At 39.7% G+C, this 22,708-nt stretch overlaps 1 protein-coding gene across 1 annotated transcript in view; it reads right to left on the bottom strand.

The window, feature by feature from the left end:
* LOC106593151 (disks large-associated protein 3) overlaps positions 1–22,708 on the bottom strand; it is a 104,056-nt gene that overhangs the window by 23,134 nt on the left and 58,214 nt on the right. Inside the window, exons 4-6 of the mRNA XM_082970280.1 lie at positions 17,933–18,453; positions 2,349–2,563; positions 1,778–1,889 (exon numbers count right to left, since the gene is read on the bottom strand). Coding sequence (XP_082826406.1) covers positions 1,778–1,889; positions 2,349–2,563; positions 17,933–18,453 — 848 coding nt within the window. The remainder of the gene's footprint in view (positions 1–1,777; positions 1,890–2,348; positions 2,564–17,932; positions 18,454–22,708) is intronic.

Here is a 22,708-nt window from a genome sequence, read left to right on the forward strand (position 1 = left end):
CGCGAGTGTAACCGCTAAACTGCTTGCTGTACATGGTACTGCGTGATTGTACACATGGATTGGATTGTGGGTTTACTAACTTGTTATTTCTAGTTTGTTGACTATAATGTTAATATGGTGACAACAATGTAGGCTGTGTATATACTGTACCAATCAAACGTTTTAGAGCACCTATTCATTCAAGGGTTTTTCTTTATTTTTACTAGTTTCCACATCTTAGAGTAATAGCGAAGACATCAAAACTATGAAGTAACACATATGGAATCATGTAGTAACCAAAAAAGTATTAAACAAATCAAAATATATTTTATATTTGAGATTCTTCAAAGTAGCCACCCTTTGCCTTGATGACAGCTTTGCAGACTCTTGCCATTCTCCGACGAACGTCAGAGCCGGTGTAGTAGGATTCAATCTTAGTCCTGTACTGACCCTTTGCCTGTTTGATGATTCGTCGTAGCGGGATTTCTTATGTGTCCGGATTAATTTTTTATAAGCGTCCGGGTTAGAGTCCCGCTCCTTGAAAGCGGCAGCTCTACCCTTTAGCTCAGTGCGGATGTTGCCTGTCATCCATGGCTTCTGGTTAGGATATGTACGTACAGTCACTGTGGGGACGACGTCGTTGATGCACTTATTGATGAAGCCAATGACTGAGGTGGTGTACTCCTCAATGCCATTGGATGAATCCCGGAACATATTCCAGTCTGTGCAGCAAAACAGTCCTGTAGCTGAGCATCTGCTACCATCTGATCACTTCCGTATTGAGTGAGTCACTGGTGCTTCCTGCTTTAATTTTTACTCGATATCAGGAATCAGGAGGATAGAATGATGGTCAGATTTGCCAAATGGAGGGCGAGGGAGAGCTTTGTACGTGTCTCTGTGTTTGGAGTAAAGGTGGTTCAGAGTTTTTTTCCCTCTGGTTGCACTTGAAATGAGGTCAAATCGATTTAAGTTTCGCTGCATCAAAGTCCCAGGCCACTAGGAGCGCTGTTTCTGGATTAGCATTTTCTTGTTTGCTTATGGCTTTAAACAGCTTGTTGAGTGCGGTCTTAGTGCCAGCATCGGTCTGTGGTGGTAAATTGACAGCTACGAATAATATAGATGAGAACTCTCTTGGTAGATAGTGTAGCTTATCATGAGGTTCTCTACCTCAGGCGAGCAAAACCTCAATACTTCCTTAATATTAGACATCACGCACCAGCTGTTATTGACAAATATACACAAAACGCCACGCCACGTCTTACCAGACGTAGCTGTTCTGTCCTGCCAAAACCCAGCCAGCGCTATATTATCCGTGACGTCGTTCATCCACGACTTGGTGAAACATAAAATATTACAGTTTTTAATAATGGTAGGATAGTCTCGAACGGAGATCATCCAGTTTATTCTCTAGTGATTGCACATTGGCCAATAGGATGGTAGAGGTGGTTTACCTACTCGCCGACAAATTCTCACAACTTCCCCCCAGCTGTATTTCTGTCTTTTCTTCACATGAATGACGGAGATTTGGGCCTGGTCTCGGAGAAGCAGTATATCCTTTGTGTCGGACTCACAAAATAAAACAACTCCGTCCAGTTCGAGGTGAGTAATCGTTGTTCTGATGTCCAGAATCTCTTTTCGGTCATAAGAGATGGTAGCAGCAACATTATGTACAAAACAAGTTACAAACATTGCTTAAAAAACAAACAAAATAGCACAGTTGTTTAGGAGCCTGTAAAACGGCTAGCTATCCTCTCTGGCACTATTATCCGTAGCATCGCTCTGAAAGAGTGTGTCTTACCTGTGAGCTGGTCAGAGAGCGTGTGTAGCTCCGAGAGCGTGCGTGACTTTTGGGCTTGGTTCGACTGTTAGCGTAGGGTAGAGTAGAATCTACACACTGTTTACATGAGTACCTCCCCCCCCCCCCCCCCCCACACACACACACACACACACACACACACACACACACACACACACACACACACACACACACACACACACACACACACACACACACACACACACACACACACAGAGAGAGAGAGACAGTAAAATGTGAATAACAGTCATCCTCCAACTCTTCATCATCATGAATATCATTTTACATTTACATTTTTACATTTTAGTCATTTAGCAGACGCTCTTATCCAGAGCGATTTACAGTAGTGAATGCATACATTTAAAAAAAAAATGATTTTTTTCCCGTACTGGTCCCCCGTGGGAATCGAACCCACAACCCTGGCATTGCAAACACCATGCTCTACCAACTGAGCCACACGGGACCATTTTCATCATCATCATCATCGTCATCATCAACGAGGTGACAGATTTCATATGTGACGGTAGTATGACACCCCCCACCCTCCCCTTACTTGGTGGTGGATGACCTGTGGTCCATGCTGACAGAACGTCTGAAGGCCTCTCTCTGGGCGATGACGGTGGTTTTAGGAGAGGCTTTAGGACTGGGGTCAGAGTCCTGGCTATCATCGTCTCCCATGGCCTTGACGTAGCTGCCGCTCCGCATGCGCCTGCAGGGGATCTCACTCCCTCCGTCAGGACCACCCCACTCCACCCCGTCTGACGGGACCTGGCACACACACACACACACACACCATACACACACACACACACACCCACACACAACACACACACACACACACACACACCCACACACAACACACACACACACACACACACACACACAGAGGGAAAGGGGAAAGTGAGTGAAGACCCTTGGTAGTGATACATTCATCAAATGCATATATATATATATATATATATATAATATATATATATATATATATATATATATATATATATATATAAATAGCTAGTGTTATTTTGTTAAATACATTTGTTAAAAGTTAAAAAGTGTTAGATCACATTCCATCTGTCTATTGAACATCAAAACATAGATAACAACTACTAGGTTTTATAAACAAATCTAGGAACTTTTCCAGAAAACCCGGTTGAAAGATTCCCAGAATAAGGAAGGAATAAACAGGAAGTCCTGAATCAAACCAGGATGTCTGAAAAGCCGGGGAATTTGGGGAAAAAAAAAAAAAAAAACCCTAATAGGCTTAACTCTTTTATGCAGCAAGAGGTTTAGACAGGGAAGAGAACGAGGCATCCCATGCTACTGATTTACGATGTTATTCTAATCTATCTCAGAAACACCAGGGTGAATCAGGGACTAAACACTCAACGTTCATTTCACCACTTAAATAGTGTTAGCTAGTTAGTCAGTCTGGCTTGTGCAAACATGTGTACACACTCACGTACACACACACACACACACACACTCACGTCACACACACACACACACACACACACACACACACACTTACACACAGACAGGTACAGGAACATGCCGCACTTCACAGCACAAACGTAAGTTATGTGAGAGAAAGACAGAAGGAGAAACGGAGACTTACAGAGAGAGAGAAACTCTGACAGCTTGAAAAACACTAATACAGAAAGAGAAGGAGAGCGTGAGCTAGAAGCAGACAGAGAGGTACACAGAACATCAAGCACACCCACTTATAAATACTGGACCCTCACATGTACGCACACACACAGAAAGGCTGACAGTAAATTATAGTATAGAATGGATTGGTATAGTATATTATAGTACAGTATATTATTGTATGGTATGGTATGGTATAGTATAGAATATTATGGTATATTATAGTATGGTATAGTATAGTATGGTATAGTACAGTATATTATTGTATGGTATGGTATGGTATAGTATAGAATATTATGGTATATTATAGTATGGTATAGTATAGGATGGTATGGTATAGTATAGTATATTATAGTATAGTATGGTATAGTATGGTATATTATAGTATGGTATCGTATAGTATGGTATGGTATGGTATAGTATAGTATATTATAGTATAGTATGGTATAGTATGGTATATTATAGTATGGTATGGTATGGTATAGTATAGAATGGTATGGTATGGTATAGTATAGTATATTATAGTATAGTATGGTATGGTATAGTATATTATAGTATGGTATGGTTTGGTATAGTATAGTATATTATAGTATAGTATGGTATAGTATATTATAGTATGGTATGGTATAGTATAGTATATTATAGTATGGTATGGTATATTATAGTATGGTATAGTATAGAATGGTATGGTATAGTATAGTATATTATAGTATGGTATGGTATGTTATGGTATATTATATTATAGTATAGTATAGTACGGCATAATATGCTATGGTATAGTATGATATAGTATAGTGTATTGTAGTATGGTATGGTATAATATGGCATGGTATAGTCTAGTATAGTATGTATGGTATGGTATAGTATAGTATAGTATGGTATAGTATAGTATGTAAAGTATGGTATATTATATTATAGTATGGTATAGTATATTATAGTATGGTATAGTATAGTATGGTATAGTATGTAAAGTATGGTATAGTATGTTATAGTATATTATGGTATATTATGGTATAGTATATTATTGTATGGTATAGTAAATTATGGTATGCCATATTATATTATAGTATGTTATAGTATGGTGTAGTATATTATGGAATAGTATATTATAGTATGGTATAGTATATTATAATATGGTATAGTATTTTATGGTATAGTTTATTATAGATTGGTATAGTATAGAACAGTATAGTATGGTATGACATGGCATACTGTATTATAGTATGGTATATTATAATATGGTATAGTAGAATATGATATCGTATATTATAGTATGGTATAGTATATTATGGTATGGTATAACATGGTATGGTATAGTATAGTATAGTATGGTATAGTGTAGCATGGTATAGTATATTATTGTATGGTACGGTATGTTATAACATGGTATGGTTTATTATAGTATGGTATATTATAGTATAGTATAGTATGGTATGGTATATTATAGTATAGTATGGTATATTATAGTATAGTATAGTGTAGTATGGAATGCTATGTTATAGTACGGAATGTTACAGTATAGTATGGTATGCTGTATTATACTATGGTATATTACAGTATAGTATAGCATTGTATAGTATATTATTGGATGGTACGGTATGTTATAATATGGTATGGTATTGTATAGTATGGTATATTATAGCATGGTATAGTACAGTGTAGCATGGTATAGTATATTATTGTATGGTACGGTATGTTATAATATGGTATAGTATGTTATGGTATATTACAGTATAGTATAGCATGGTATAGTATATTATGTTATCATATGGTATAGTATGGTTTATTATAGTATAGTATAGTACGGTATGTTATAATATGGGATGGTATAGTATATTGTAGTATGGTATAGTATGGTATAGTATAGTATGGCATATTATAGTATAGTTTACATTTACATTTTAGTAGACACTCTTATCCAGAGCGACTTACAGTAGTGAATTCATACATTTCAATTCATTTCATACATTTTTTTTTTTCATACTGGCCCCAACTGAGCCACAGGGAAGCTAAGTATGGTATAGCATCCATATGGTATAGTGTAGTATAGTGTGGTATAGTATAGTATAGCATAGTATGGTATAGTATAGTATTGTATAGTATGGAATGCTATATTATAGTTGTAGCCCTCGTCTGAAGGAGTGCTATAATATGGTATAGTATAGTATAGTATAGTATAGTATAGTATAGTATAGTATAGTATCTGAATGAATGGACCAAGGCGCAGCGTGGTAATTGGTATAGGATAGTATAGTATAGTATAGTATAGTATCTGAATGAATGGACCAAGGCGCAGCGTGGTAATTGGTATAGGATGGTATAGTATAGTGTAGTATAGTATAGTATCTGAATGAATGGACCAAGGCGCAGCGTGGTAATTGGTATAGGATGGTATAGTATAGTGTAGTATAGTATAGTATCTGAATGAATGGACCAAGGCGCAGCGTGGTAAGTGTTCATGATTCTTTATTTTCACAACACACTCAAACAAAATAACAAACGGCAAAAAAACGAAAGCGCACAGTTCAGTCAGGCACAGATGCTAAACAGAAAACAGCATCCCACCAACACAGGTGGAAAACAGGCTGCCTAAGTATGATTCCCAATCAGAGACAACGATAGACAGCTGCCTCTGATTGGGAACCATACTCAGCCCCAAAAACAAAGAAACAGAAAACATAGACTTCCCCACCCGAGTCACACCCTGACCTAACCAAACATAGAGAATAATAAGGATCTCTACGGTCAGGGCGTGACAATAGTATGGTATATTATATTATAGCATGGTATGGTATATTATATTATAGCATGGTATATTATATTATATTATAGCATGGTATATTATATTATACTATAGTATGGTATATTATATTATACTATAGTATGGTATATTATATTATAGTATGATATATTATATTATAGTATGGTATATTATATTATAGTATGGTATATTATATTATAGTATGGTATATTATATTATAGTATGGTATATTATATTATAGCATGGTATGGTATATTATATTATAGCATGGTATATTATATTATATTATAGCATGGTATATTATATTATACTATAGTATGGTATATTATATTATACTATAGTATGGTATATTATATTATAGTATGATATATTATATTATAGTATGGTATATTATATTATAGTATGGTATATTATATTATAGTATGGTATATTATATTATAGTATGGTATATTATATTATAGCATGGTATATTATATTATAGTATGGTATATTATATTATAGTATGGTATATTATATTATATTATAGCATGGTATATTATATTATAGTATGGTATATTATATTATAGCATGGTATATTATATTATAGTATGGTATATTATATTATAGTATGGTATATTAAATTATAGTATGGTATATTATATTATAGTATGGTATATTGTATTATAGTATGGTATATTATATTATAGTATGGTATATTATACTATAGTATGGTATATTATATTATAGTATGGTATATTATAGTATAGTATGGAATATTATATTATAGTATGGTATATTGTATTATAGTGTGGTATATTATATTATAGTATGATATATTATATTATGGTATATTATATTACAGTATGGTATATTATATTATAGTATGGTATATTATATTATAGTATGGTATATTATATTATAGCATGGTATATTATATTATAGTATGGTATATTATATTATAGCATGGTATATTATAGTATAGTATGGAATATTATATTATAGTATGGTATATTGTATTATAGTGTGGTATATTATAGTATAGTATGGTATATTATTTTATAGTATGGTATATTATATTATAGAATGGTATATTATATTATAGTATGGTATATTATATTATAGTATGGTATATTATATTATAGCATGGTATATTATATTATAGTATGGTATATTATATTATAGTATGGTATATTATATTATAGTATGGTATATTATATTATATTATAGTATGGTATATTATATTATGGTATATTATAGTATAGTATGGAATATTATATTATAGTATGGTATATTGTATTATAGTGTGGTATATTATATTATAGTATGATATATTATATTATACTATAGTATGGTATATTATATTACAGTATGGTATATTATATTATAGTATGGTATATTATTGTATAGTATGGTATATTATATTATAGTATGGTATATTATATTATAGCATGGTATATTATATTATGGTATATTATATTATAGTATGGTATATTATATTATAGTATGGTATATTATATTATAGTATGGTATATTATATTATAGTATGGAATATTATATTATAGTATGGTATATTGTATTATAGTGTGGTATATTGTAGTATAGTATGGTGTATTATATTATAGTATATTATATTATAGTATGGTATATTATATTATGGTATATTATATTATGGTATATTATAGTAGAGTATGGTATATTATATTATGGTATATTATATTATATTATAGTATGGTATATTATATTATAGTATGGTATATTATATTATATTATATTATAGTATGGTATATTATATTATAGTATGGTATATTATATTATAATATGTTATATTATATTATAGTATGGTATATTATATTATAGTATGGTATAGTATATTATAGTGTAGTATATTGTATTCTGGTGTGGTATATTATATTATGGTATATTATATTATAGTATAGTATGTTAAGGTGAATGCACCAATTTGTAAGTCGCTCTGGATAAGAGCGTCTGCTAAATTACGTAAATGTAAATGTAAATGTATAGTGTAGTATAGTATGGTATGGTATGCTATGGTATGGTATGATATGATATATTATAGTATGGTATAGCATACCATAGTATGCATAGTATGTTATGGTATAGCATATTATGGTATAGTATAGTACGGCAAAGTATTGCATGGTATAGTATAATATAGTATGGTATAGTATAGTGTAGTATAGTATGGTATAGTATGGTATGGCGCAGTATGGTATGCCCTGGTATTTTATAGTATGCTATAGTATAGTATATTATGGTATAGTACAGTATAGTATAGAATAGTATGGTATAGTATGTGCAACTCTGTGTTGTCGTATGTGTCAAACTGCTTTGCTTTATCTTGGCCAGGTCGCAGTTGTAAATGAGAACTTGTTATCAACTAGCCTACCTGGTTAAATAAAGGTGAAATAAAAAAATATATAATATAGTATGGTATAGTGTAGTACATTATGGTATGGTATAGTATATTATGGTATAGTGTAGTATATTATGGTATATTACAGTATGGTATAGTATGGTATAGTATATCATAGTATAGTAGTATAGCATCGTATTTTATACTATGGTGTGGTATGGTACCACATAGTATACTATAGTATGGTTTGGTATAGTATATAATGAATGGTATGTTGTAGTATATTATGGTATGTATGGTATAGTATTTATACCAAAGCATTGGTGAATACTAGTTTCTGATTGGCTAAAACCAGATAAAACCAGATAACGAGGCAGTTATCATGAAAAAGGGACTCCTGGCAATCGTGACGCAATAAACACCTACACATGCAGACGGCACTAGCTACAAAGTTACAGAAAGCTAAACCAACAACCACACAAACTGAACTTGAATACATTGTAAATGCAGATCCAACGAGGAAAAACTTAGCTCGCATTTATTTGTTTATGCAGAAACGTGTTTTTGGGCATCTGATGATTTTAATGTGGTGAGTGACAAACATTAATTTCTTTGGTTCCTACTGTTGCAGTCATGATGCAACTGGTGCTATGCTGTCAAATCCTCCCTGTTTCTAGTTTAGTGTTGCTATGCTGTCAAATCCTCCCTGTTTCTAGTTTAGTGTTGCTATGCTGTCAAATCCTCCCTGTTGCTAGTTTAGTGTTGCTATGCTGTCAAATCCTCCCTCGTGTTTCTAGTTTAGTGTTGCTATGCTGTCAAATCCTCCCTCATGTTTCTAGTGTAGTGTTGCTATGCTGTCAAATCCTCCCTCATGTTTCTAGTTTAGTGTTGCTATGCTGTCAAATCCTCCCTCATGTTTCTAGTTTAGTGTTGCTATGCTGTCAAATCCTCCCTCATGTTTCTAGTTTAGTGTTGCTATGCTGTCAAATCCTCCCTCGTGTTTCTAGTGTAGTGTTGCTATGCTGTCAAATCCTCCCTCATGTTGCTAGTTTAGTGTTGCTATGCTGTCAAATCCTCCCTCATGTTGCTAGTTTAGTGGTGCTATGCTGTCAAATCCTCCCTCATGTTTCTAGTTTAGTGTTGCTATGCTGTCAAATCCTCCCTCATGTTTCTAGTGTAGTGTTGCTATGCTGTCAAATCCTCCCTCATGTTTCTAGTTTAGTGTTGCTATGCTGTCAAATCCTCCCTCGTGTTTCTAGTTTAGTGTTGCTATGCTGTCAAATCCTCCCTCATGTTTCTAGTTTAGTGTTGCTATGCTGTCAAATCCTCCCTCATGTTTCTAGTTTAGTGTTGCTATGCTGTCAAATCCTCCCTGTTGCTAGTTTAGTGTTGCTATGCTGTCAAATCCTCCCTCATGTTTCTAGTTTAGTGTTGCTATGCTGTCAAATCCTCCCTCGTGTTGCCAGTTTAGTGTTGCTATGCTGTCATATCCTCCCTGTTGCTAGTTTAGTGTTGCTATGCTGTCATATCCTCCCTGTTGCTAGTTTAGTGGTGCTATGCTGTCAAATCCTCCCTCATGTTTCTAGTTTAGTGTTGCTATGCTGTCAAATCCTCCCTGTTGCTAGTTTAGTGTTGCTATGCTGTCATATCCTCCCTGTTTCTAGTTTAGTGTTGCTATGCTGTCAAATCCTCCCTCGTGTTTCTAGTTTAGTGTTGCTATGCTGTCAAATCCTCCCTCATGTTTCTAGTTTAGTGTTGCTATGCTGTCAAATCCTCCCTGTTGCTAGTTTAGTGTTGCTATGCTGTCATATCCTCCCTGTTTCTAGTTTAGTGTTGCTATGCTGTCAAATCCTCCCTCGTGTTTCTAGTTTAGTGTTGCTATGCTGTCAAATCCTCCCTGTTGCTAGTTTAGTGTTGCTATGCTGTCAAATCCTCCCTCATGTTTCTAGTTTAGTGGTGCTATGCTGTCAAATCCTCCCTCATGTTTCTAGTTTAGTGGTGCTATGCTGTCAAATCCTCCCTCATGTTTCTAGTGTAGTGTTGCTATGCTGTCAAATCCTCCCTCATGTTTCTAGTTTAGTGTTGCTATGCTGTCAAATCCTCCCTCATGTTTCTAGTTTAGTGGTGCTATGCTGTCAAATCCTCCCTCATGTTTCTAGTTTAGAGTTGCTATGCTGTCATATCCTCCCTGTTTCTAGTTTAGTGTTGCTATGCTGTCAAATCCTCCCTCATGTTTCTAGTTTAGTGTTGCTATGCTGTCAAATCCTCCCTGTTTCTAGTTTAGTGTTGCTATGCTGTCATATCCTCCCTCGTGTTTCTAGTTTAGTGTTGCTATGCTGTCAAACCCTCCCTCATGTTTCTAGTTTAGTGGTGCTATGCTGTCAAATCCTCCCTCATGTTTCTAGTTTAGTGTTGCTATGCTGTCAAATCCTCCCTGTTGCTAGTTTAGTGTTGCTATGCTGTCAAATCCTCCCTGTTGCTAGTTTAGTGTTGCTATGCTGTCAAATCCTCCCTGTTGCTAGTTTAGTGTTGCTATGCTGTCAAATCCTCCCTCGTGTTTCTAGTTTAGTGTTGCTATGCTGTCAAATCCTCCCTCATGTTTCTAGTTTAGTGTTGCTATGCTGTCAAATCCTCCCTCATGTTTCTAGTTTAGTGTTGCTATGCTGTCAAATCCTCCCTCGTGTTTCTAGTTTAGTGTTGCTATGCTTTCAAATCCTCCCTCGTGTTTCTAGTTTAGTGTTGCTATGCTGTCAAATCCTCCCTCATGTTTCTAGTTTAGTGTTGCTATGCTGTCAAATCCTCCCTCATGTTTCTAGTTTAGTGTTGCTATGCTGTCAAATCCTCCCTCGTGTTGCTAGTTTAGTGTTGCTATGCTGTCAAATCCTCCCTGTTGCTAGTTTAGTGGTGCTATGCTGTCATATCCTCCCTGTTTCTAGTTTAGTGTTGCTATGCTGTCAAATCCTCCCTCGTGTTTCTAGTGTAGTGTTGCTATGCTGTCAAATCCTCCCTCATGTTTCTAGTTTAGTGTTGCTATGCTGTCAAATCCTCCCTCATGTTTCTAGTTTAGTGTTGCTATGCTGTCAAATCCTCCCTCATGTTTCTAGTTTAGTGGTGCTATGCTGTCAAATCCTCCCTGTTGCTAGTTTAGTGTTGCTATGCTGTCAAATCCTCCCTCATGTTGCTAGTTTAGTGTTGCTATGCTGTCAAATCCTCCCTCATGTTTCTAGTTTAGTGTTGCTATGCTGTCAAATCCTCCCTCGTGTTTCTAGTTTAGTGTTGCTATGCTGTCAAATCCTCCCTCGTGTTTCTAGTTTAGTGTTGCTATGCTGTCAAATCCTCCCTCATGTTTCTAGTTTAGTGTTGCTATGCTGTCAAATCCTCCCTCGTGTTTCTAGTGTAGTGTTGCTATGCTGTCAAATCCTCCCTCATGTTTCTAGTGTAGTGTTGCTATGGTGTCAAATCCTCCCTCATGTTTCTAGTTTAGTGTTGCTATGCTGTCAAATCCTCCCTCATGTTTCTAGTTTAGTGTTGCTATGCTGTCAAATCCTCCCTCATGTTTCTAGTTTAGTGTTGCTATGCTGTCAAATCCTCCCTCATGTTTCTAGTTTAGTGTTGCTATGCTGTCAAATCCTCCCTCATGTTTCTAGTTTAGTGTTGCTATGCTGTCAAATCCTCCCTCATGTTTCTAGTTTAGTGTTGCTATGCTGTCAAATCCTCCCTCATGTTGCTAGTTTAGTGTTGCTATGCTGTCAAATCCTCCCTCATGTTTCTAGTTTAGTGTTGCTATGCTGTCAAATCCTCCCTCATGTTTCTAGTTTAGTGTTGCTATGCTGTCAAATCCTCGCTCATGTTTCTAGTTTAGTGTTGCTATGCTGTCAAATCCTCCCTCGTGTTTCTAGTTTCAGCAACTGGTATTTTGGAATTTGGTTGTCGTATTGGCAGGTTTGCTAGCAGCAAACTATTTAGCTAGTTTGTAGCCTTGTGTTTGATATGCAATACGATCTCCTCATAACGAACAGTCAGTGTTGACTAATGTCCTGACGTGAAGGCTAACTTTTCTAATTATGTCAGGCAAAATCGGTCACTATGAGTTCATGTTTATGGATCTATCCAAATGAATGTCAATAGAAAACAGAAACTTTGCTGTTATTCTGGTTGCAGAGGTTGTGACTGTGTTAGCCGCAGCTAGCTGGTTAGCTAGCAAGGGATAAGAACATTGCTAGCGAGCATGACAACAGAACATAAATAACGAACTAATCTCACGAACGACTGGTTCGCGTCTCTACCAACCCGAAAGATGAGAAAGTATGAATTTTCTTATTAATGAAAATATCAACGAAAAAATATTATTTTTCTACCGGTAAATGTGTGCTTTAGTATTGATTTCTTTGGCAGCTGTGGAATCAGCGGGATAAACGCCTCCGTTCTGTATATTACCTGGGAAAATAAACTCAGCAAAGGGACTCTGTTTCACCTCGTCTCGCTGCGCTGTCCATTATTTCCAAGGTAAAGTACATGACGTTAGCGATTATCCCTTACATATAGTATACTGGTCCACTATACTGCACTGTACTGTTCTACTATACTATAACATGGTATACTCGTATACTAAACTGTTATGTACTGTTGTACTATACTATACTATACTATACTATACTATACTACACTGCGCGTGCTGTTATACTATACCATAATATACTATAATATACTACACCACACTATACAATATACCATAATATACTATACTATATTGATATACTATACGGTACTGTTATACTATACCATACTATAACATATTATGCTGATATACTGTACTGTACTGTTATATTATACTATCATATACTATACAATATACTATGCTAAACTATACTGTACTGGTATACTATACTGGTATACTATACTATACTCTACTGCTATATGATACTATAATATGCTATACTTGTATACTATAGTATACTGTACTGTAATCCTATACTATAATATACTATACTGGAAAACTATACTGTGGTGTTATACAATACTACAAAATACGACACCGGTATACTATACTATACTGTACTGTTATACAATAATATACAATACAGGTATACTATACTGTTCTGTACTGTTATACTACGGTGCATTCGGAAAGTTTTCAGACCCCTTCCTTTTTTCCAAGAGAGTCAAGATTCTCTGGTCACATCTGGAGGAAACCTGGCACCATCCCTACGGTGAAGCATGGTGGTGGCAGCATTATACTGTGGGGATGTTTTTCAGCGGCAGGGACTGAGAGACTAGTCAGGATCGAGGGAAAGATGAATGGAGCAAAGTACAGAGAGATCCTTGATGGAAACCTGCTCCAGAACACTCAGGACCTCAAACTGGGGTGAAGGTTCACCTTCCAAAAGGACAACGACCCTAAGCACACAGCCAAGACAACGCAGGAGTGGGTTCGGGACAAGTCTTTGAATGTCCTTGAGTCGCCCAGCCAGAGCCCGGACTTGAACCCGATTGAACATCTCTAGAGAGAACTGAAAACAGCTGTGCAGCAACGCTCCCCATCCAACCTGACAGAGCTTGAGAGGATCTGCAGAGAAGAATGGGAGAAACTCCCCAAATACAGGTGTGCCAAGCTTGTAGCATCAAACCCAAGAAGACTTAAGGCTGTAATCGCTGCCAAAGGTGCTTCAACAAAGTACTGAGCAAAGGGTTTGAATATGCAGTTGAAATCAGAAGTTTACATACACCTTAGCCAAATCCATTTAAACTCAGTTTTTCACAATTCCTGACATTTAATCTCAGTAAAAATCCCTGGCTTAGGTCAGTTAGGATCACCACTTTATTTTCAGAATATGAAATGTCAGAATAATAGCAGAGAGAATTATTTAATTCAGCTTTTTATTTTTTCATCACATTCCCAGTGGGTCAGAAGTTTACATACACTCAATTAGTATTTGGTAGCATTGCCTTTAGATTGTTTAACTTGGGTCAAACGTTTCGGGTAGCCTTCCACCAGCTTCCCACAATAAGTTGGGTGAATTTTGGCCCATTCCTCCTGACAGAACTGGTGTAACTGAGTCAGGTTTGTAGGCCTCCTTGCTCGCACACGCTATTTCAGTTCTGCCCACAAATTTTCTGTAGGATTGAGGTTAGGGCTTTGTGATGGCCACTCCAATACCTTGACTTTGTTGTCCTTAAGCCATTTTGCCACAACTTTGGAAGTATGCTTGGGGTCAAGCTTCAACTTCCTGACTGATGTCTTGAGATGTTGCTTCAATAAATCCACATAATTTTCATTCCTCATGCTGCCATCTATTTTGTGAAGTACACCAGTCCCTCCTGCAGCAAAGCACCCCCACAACATGATGCTGCCACCCCCATGCTTCACGGTTGGGATGGTGTTCTTCAGCTTGCAAGCGTCCCCCTTTTTCCTCCAAACATAACAATGGTCATTATGTCCAAACAATGTTTTTTTTCTGAGGTCTTGGCTGATTTCTTTTGGTTGTCCCATGATGTCAAGCAAAGAGGCACTAAGTTTGAAGGTGGGCCTTGAAAAACATCCACAGGTACACCTCCAATTGACTCAAATGATGTCAATTAGCCTATCAGAAGCTTCTAAAGCCATGACATGATTTTCTGGAATTTTCCAAGCTGTTTAAAAGCACAGTCAACTTAGTGAATGTAAACTTCTGACCCACTGGAATTGTGATACAGTGAATTATAAGTGAAATAATCTGTCTGTAAACAATTTTTGGAAAAATGACTTGTGGACGCTGATGTCCTAACCGACTTGCCAAAGCTATAGTTTATTAACAAGAAATTTGTGGAGTGGTTAAAACGAGTTTTAATGACTACAAAATAGTGTATGTAAACTTCTGACTTCAACTGTACTTATGTAAATGTGATATTTCAGTTTTATTTATACATTTGCAAAAATGTCAATTTTTTTTTGTTTTTACTGTTGGAGAGGGTTAGCTGGAGGAGGACTGTCTTTCAGAACCCCTCCTGAAACCCCACCTGTTTTGTTTTGGTTGATGTCAGCTTAGACACATTATTTGGTTTTCTAGCTTCTGAACGTAACAGGGTTAGGAGGTGTAGGGGGAGGAAAATTACTTTACTGTTAGAGAGGGTTAGGTGGAGGAGGAGGGGGAGGAGGAGGAGGAGGGGGGAAATTACTTTACTGCTAAAGAGGGTTAGGTGGAGGAGGAGGAGGAGGAGGAGGAGGGGGAGGGGGGAAATTACTTTACTGCTAAAGAGGTTTCCTGTGGGTCCCCTGTGGATCCCCTGTGAGTTTCCTGTGGGTCCCCTGTGAGTTTCCTGTGGGTCCCCTGTGTGTTTCCTGTGGATCCCCTGTGAGTTTCCTGTGGGTCCCCTGTGAGTTTCCTGTGGGTCCCCTGTGGGTCTCCTGTGGGTCCCCTGTGTGTTTCCTGTGGGTCCCAGGTGGGTTTCCTGTGGGTCCCCTGTGAGTTTCCTGTGGGTCCCCTGTGAGTTTCCTGTGGGTCCCCTGTGTGTTTCCTGTGGGTCCCCTGTGGGTCCCCTGTGAGTTTCCTGTGGGTCCCCTGTGAGTTTCCTGTGGGTCCCCTGTGTGTTTCCTGTGGGTCCCCTGTGAGTTTCCTGTGGGTCCCCTGTGTGTTTCCTGTGGGTCCCCTGTGAGTTTCCTGTGGGTCCCCTGTGGGTCCCCTGTGAGTTTCCTGTGGGTCCCCTGTGAGTTTCCTGTGGGTCCCCTGTGTGTTTCCTGTGGATCCCCTGTGAGTTTCCTGTGGGTCCCCTGTGAGTTTCCTGTGGGTCCCCTGTGTGTTTCCTGTGGGTCCCCTGTGAGTTTCCTGTGGGTCCCCTGTGTGTTTCCTGTGGGTCCCCTGTGAGTTTCCTGTGGGTCCCCTGTGGGTCTCCTGTGGGTCCCCTGTGTGTTTCCTGTGGGTCCCCTGTGAGTTTCCTGTGGGTCCCCTGTGGGTCTCCTGTGAGTTTCCTGTGGGTCCCCTGTGAGTTTCCTGTGGGTCCCCTGTGAGTTTCCTGTGGGTCCCCTGTGAGTTTCCTGTGGGTCCCCTGTGTGTTTCCTGTGGGTCCCCTGTGAGTTTCCTGTGGGTCCCCTGTGTGTTTCCTGTGGGTCCCCTGTGAGTTTCCTGTGGGTCCCCTGTGTGTTTCCTGTGGGTCCCCTGTGGGTCTCCTGTGGGTCCCCTGTGTGTTTCCTGTGGGTCCCCTGTGAGTTTCCTGTGGGTCCCCTGTGGGTCTCCTGTGAGTTTCCTGTGGGTCCCCTGTGAGTTTCCTGTGGGTCCCCTGTGTGTTTCCTGTGGGTCCCCTGTGAGTTTCCTGTGGGTCCCCTGTGAGTTTCCTTTGGGTCCCCTGTGAGTTTCCTTTGGGTCCCCTGTGAGTTTCCTTTGGGTCCCCTGTGAGTTTCCTGTGGGTCCCCTGTGTGTTTCCTGTGGGTCCCCTGTGGATTTCCTGTGGGTTTCCTGTGTCAAAGGTAGTGCACTATACAGGGAGTAGAGCTCTGGTCTATAGTAGTACCACTATATAGGGAATAGGGCTCTGGTCTAAAGTAGTGCACTATATAGGGAATAGGGCTCTGGTCTAAAGTACTGCACTATATAGGGAATAGGCCTCTGGTCTAAAGTAGTGCACTATATAGGGAATAGGGCTCTGGTCTAAAGTACTGCACTATATAGGGAATAGGGTGCCATTAGGGACGTAGCCTAAGTTATTATTGTGAAAGAAGCTTGATTGGTTTCTTATATATAGGTATAATATCAGTTAAATAGCATGACACCATTTTGAAATGAGGCTCCAAAATATTCTCCCCCCGCTATATTCAAATATCTGAAAAGCTCTTCAGGAAGAGTTAGACATGGAGAGGGCTATGGACGTTTGATCATTTGAGACGGTGTCTATCTTTCCCAGAGTCAGGAAGTTGGATCTACACTGCTTACACATGGCGTGGGATATGGACTTAAACGCCACTTTTGACAAACTTTGATTTTGGAGTTAACAGCCACTTTAAGGTCACTATTTCCCCTCATCTAATCTAATACGCAAACACCTATTGCACAGAGTAACCATCAACATTTAAAACGGACATTATTCATGATGAAAGCTACAGGTGCAAACACACAACCCTCTCCCTCCCTCCTCTCTCTCTCTCACCTACCTACCCACCCACCCACACTCACTAACACAACCTCCCCCCTCCCTCCCTCCCTCCCTCCCTCCCTCCCTCCCTCCCTCCCTCCCTCCCTCCCTCCCTCCCACCCCTCCCTCTCACCCATCCATCCATCCTCCCTCCCCTCCCTCCCTCCCTCCCTCCCTCCCTCCCTCCCTCCCTCCCTCCCTCCCTCCTCCTCCCTCCCTCCCTCCTCCTCCCTCTCACCCATCCATCCTCCCTCCCTCCCACCCACCCACCTACCTGTAGGTAGTGAAAGGTCCTTTCCTTCAGTTTGTTCTCCAGAGGCACCAAGGCCTTGTCATAGCCTCCTCCTCCTCCTCCTCCCCGGACAGACGATGGGTACACCTCTCTAGCCTGGCTGACCGTCATGGCCGACCACGTGCTCCTCTTCAGCGAGTGTTGCCCTGGCCCTCCATGGTACCCTCCCCCTCCGCCACCCTCCCCCCCTGCCAGGGCCAGAGTGGTACAGGCCATGCACTCCCCCGGCCCGGGGCCCGGTGGTACACTCCCCTGCTTGGGCAGTTTCTTCATGGTCAGCTCCTGGATAGCAGCGTCCAGACTCTCGTGGCCCGTGGGGTACCCGCCTCGCCCGCCACTTCGACCACCCGGACCGGTGTTGCCCCCGGTTACCAAGAAGCTGCTGTCACTATCGAGGTTGTCGTCGGAGCTCCACCAACCCACAGTTCGGCTCCTGTGCCGCCGGCCGGAGGATTCATGGCGCCCGTCCCCGCTCTTGGAGCGCTCGCGGGATAGTGTGTTCCCTTAAAAGACCTTCGCTTGAAAAAAAGACACAAAAAAGCGTCAATAGTACTGTTTGTCCATCTTAAGACGCCGTAGCCAGTATACACTTCATCAAAATAGTCCAAATTCGTCTATGATAATCTGGTCATTAATTTCAATGCTCAAGGAGATCCTAGTGGTTTTACATCTAAACAAGATGTTTGGTGCTGTATTTTCTCAATTGAAAAAATTTGCATGAAAACGATTCCTCGCTCATTGAATGACAAAAAAAACACTTCATTTAACCCTTGGGTGGTGTTCTGGACTGTGGGACCCGTTTTCAATGTTTACTAAATGAAAAGTGATAAAACAAATTATTTTTTCAACCTGAGACTCATTGACCTTGGCTCATTTTCTGTGAAGAACATATAAAAGCACACATTTATAACACACGTGGTGTTCAGGTCCACTGGACCCGAGAGTAATAAAAGTGTGGAAAAGTGTGTGTGTAGGTGAAAACAAGTAAAAATGAAACAAAAAGGTTTGCTGTGTGCCTTCACTCCGTCTTCCTCCTCCCTGGGCGGAGTTTGTTTCAACATAGCACCAAGAACCTGCCTGTCTCCCTGCCTACCTGTCTGTCTGTCTGTCTGTCTGTCTGTCTGTCTGTCTGTCTGTCTGTCTGTCTGTCTGTCTGTCTGTCTGTCTGTCTGTCTGCCTGTCTGTCTGTCTGTCTGTCTGTCTGTCTGTCTGTGTCCCTGCCTGTCTGTGTCCCTGCCTGTCTGTCTGTCTGTCTGTCTGTCTGTCTGTCTGTCTGTCTGTCTGTCTGTCTGTCTGTCTGTCTGTCTGTCTGTCTGTCTGTCTGTCTGTCTGTCTGTGTCCTGCCTGTCTGTCTGTCTGTCTGTCTGTCTGTCTGTCTGTCTGTCTGTCTGTCTGTCTGTCTGTCTGTCTGTCTGTCTGTCTGTCTGTCTGTCTGTCTGTCTGTCTCCCTGCCTGTCTGTCTGTCTGTCTGTCTGTCTGTCTGTCTGTCTGTCTGTCTGTCTGTCTGTCTGTCTGTCTGTCTGTCTGTCTGTCTGTCTCCCTGCCTGTCTGTCTCCCTGCCTGTCTGTCTCCCTGTCTCCCTGTCTGTCTCCCTGTCTGCTGCTTTTCCTGCACCCTTTACCCTTTGTAGTGAAACTACATAATATCTTGAGGGAACCTGCACACTGTTATTACAATGCATTATTTCGATACATTGTAAAAAATTCTGTATTTTCTCCCCACTCTACCCCAGCCAGGTGGAAATTGGGGGAGGGAAACAACAAACAACAACAAATAAATAGCTCGTTATCACAATCAATCAGTATGGCAAAAAATAATCTCTGCAGAGAGAGAAGCTAGTGTGGAAGGAACGTCTTCCACTTCGGAAGATGAAGAATTTTCAGAATATGAGGATCATGTCTCTGTGAATTCGGAGTCTGACAATGAGTTGGAAGAAGAGGATGAGATTGACCCTCAGCCAGCCCCAGGACCAGCCTGTCAGCAACCAGCTCATCAGCAGCCTGCAGGAAGAGAAATATGGATGTCAAAAAATTGCCCAAGGAATGAGCCAAGCCGCATGGTTACTCATGTGCAGGACATAAAGTCTTCTTTTAAACTGTTCATCCCAGACACCATCCAGACAATCATTCTGGACTGCAACATGTTGGAGGGAAGGGGGGTTTTTGGAGAGAGATGGAAGTAGATGGACCAATTGTATTTACATGCATACTTTGGGGTTCTTATCCTTGCTGGTGTTTTCAGATCCAATGGGGAATCCACAGAATCCCTGTGGGAATGCAGAAACTGGCAGAGAACTTTTCCGTGTAACAATGTCTCTGGAAAACTTCCACATTATTTCCAGGATTATCCGCATCGATAACCGAGACACCAGACCAGCTCGGCGGCAGAGAGACAAGCTAGCTGCAATCAGGTCAGTGTAGGACAAGTGGGTGGACCACCTTCCCCTGTTTCACAACCCTGGGCCCAACGTTACTGTTGATGAGCAGCTTATGCAGCTTAGGGGCCGCTGCCCATTTAGTCAGTACTAGACCCGCAAAATATGGAATCAAGATCTGGGCTGCTTCATCATATGCGTGGAACTTTTAATACGGGGAAGCCAGATGGAGGAGCCTCTGAGAAGAACCAAAGGGATGCGGGTTGTCCTGGACGTGACACAGGGACTCTGTGACCACAACATCACATGCAATAACTTTTTTACTTCTCACAAGCTGGGACAGGAGCTCATCAAGAGGAAGCTGACGATGGTAGGAACAGTAGGAAAAAACAAGCCAGAGCTCCCAACTCAGCTATTGAACACACGGAACAGGCCTATCAAAGTCCCAAAGAAAGGCAAAAATGTGGTACTGAGTATGTTGCATAGGGATGGGAGAATCTGTGGCCGGGAACATCAAAAAAACAGAAATCATAATGGATTACAATGCCACAAAAGGAAGGGTGGACAATTTAGACAAGCTGGTGACTGGCTACAGCTGCAAATGAAGAACCCTACGCTGGCATCTTGTGATATTCTTCAACATCTTGGACATCTCGGCGTACAACACGTTTGTCCTCTGGATGGCGTTGAACCCAGATTGGATCAGAGGGTAGTTCCAGTGGAGATGTCTCTTTCTTGAGGAGCTGGGCATGGCATTGGTAAGACCTCAAATCCAGAGGAGGCAACATAACCCAAAGACCCCAGCATCTGCAGCCATCGTGAGGTGGATTCAGGAGGAGGATGCTGCTGCCCCATCAGCCCCGACCCACAGAACCAACAACTCCAATACAGGAAGTAAGTGTGAGTGATGTTGTTGCATGTGCGTGTGTGTGTGACTCTCCTACCTTGGCCTGCTGTAACTATATATGTGAGTGAGATGTTAGTAAAATTCCTGAACTAAAGTGTTTTCATCACTCTAGATTGCAGCCGGTAGCAACAAGAAGAAGCGTTGTGATGTGTGTGGACCCAAGAAGGACAGGAAGACACAGAACACACGCATCAAGTGAAGAAATACATTAGCAACACACACACACAGTAAAACTCTGTCCCTCATGTGGTGTGTAGACAGGCCTTAATTGGTGTTCAACGGGGCTCATTTATCATTTCCATAAAATACTGTATGTTAAAATTTGTCCTTCCAGTTTGTTCAGTTCAAAGCAATAAACATCAGTAGTGATGAAAACCTGGTTTCATTTATATTTGGTTTATTCCCCCTGTCTTGATTTTTATTTAGAAAAAACGCTTTTGTCACTCCCTGACCTGAGAGAGACAATTTATTTCTCTATTTTGTTAGGTCAGGGTGTGGGGTGGGCATTCTATGTCATTATATTTCTATGTTTTGGCCAGGTATGGTTTCAAATCAGAGGCAGCTGTCTATCGTTGTCTCTGATTGGGAACCATACTTAGGCAGCCTTTTCCCACCTGTGTTTGTGGGTAGTTGTTTTCTGTTTTGTTATCTGTTACCTGACGGAACTGTTGGCTTTTCGTGTTTTTCTATTTTTGTTCTAGTGTTCTAGTGTTCTAGTGTTCTCAGTATTAAACAATTATGAACACTTTACCACTCTGCACTTTGGTCCCCTTCTTCTAACGACAGCTGTTGTAGCTTTTATTGATAAATGTGATCTAACAGGTAAATGGCAAATATTAACCATGTATACTGTCTATATTAACCATGTATACTGTCTATATTAACCATGTATACTGTCTATATTAACCATGTATACTGTCTATATTAACCATGTATACTGTCTCTATTAACCATGTATACTGTCTATATTAACCATGTATACTGTATACTGTCTATATTAACCATGTATACTGTCTATATTAACCATCTATACTGTCTATATTAACCATGTATACTGTCTACTGTCTATATTAACCATGTATACTGTCTACTGTCTATATTAACCATGTATACTGTCTACTGTCTATATTAACCATGTATACTGTCTATATTAACCATGTATACTGTCTATATTAACCATGTATACTGTCTATATTAACTATGTATACTGTATACTGTCTATATTAACCATGTATACTGTCTATATTAACCATGTATACTGTATACTGTCTATATTAACCATGTATACTGTCTATATTAACCATGTATACTGTCTATATTAACCATGTATACTGTATACTGTCTATATTAACTATGTATACTGTATACTGTCTATATTAACCATGTATACTGTCTATATTAACCATGTATACTGTCTATATTAACCATGTATACTGTATACTGTCTATATTAACTATGTATACTGTATACTGTCTAT

Source organism: Salmo salar, chromosome 27, assembly GCF_965601325.2.
Source record: "Salmo salar chromosome 27, fSalSal1, whole genome shotgun sequence".
Lineage (NCBI taxonomy): Eukaryota > Metazoa > Chordata > Actinopteri > Salmoniformes > Salmonidae > Salmo > Salmo salar.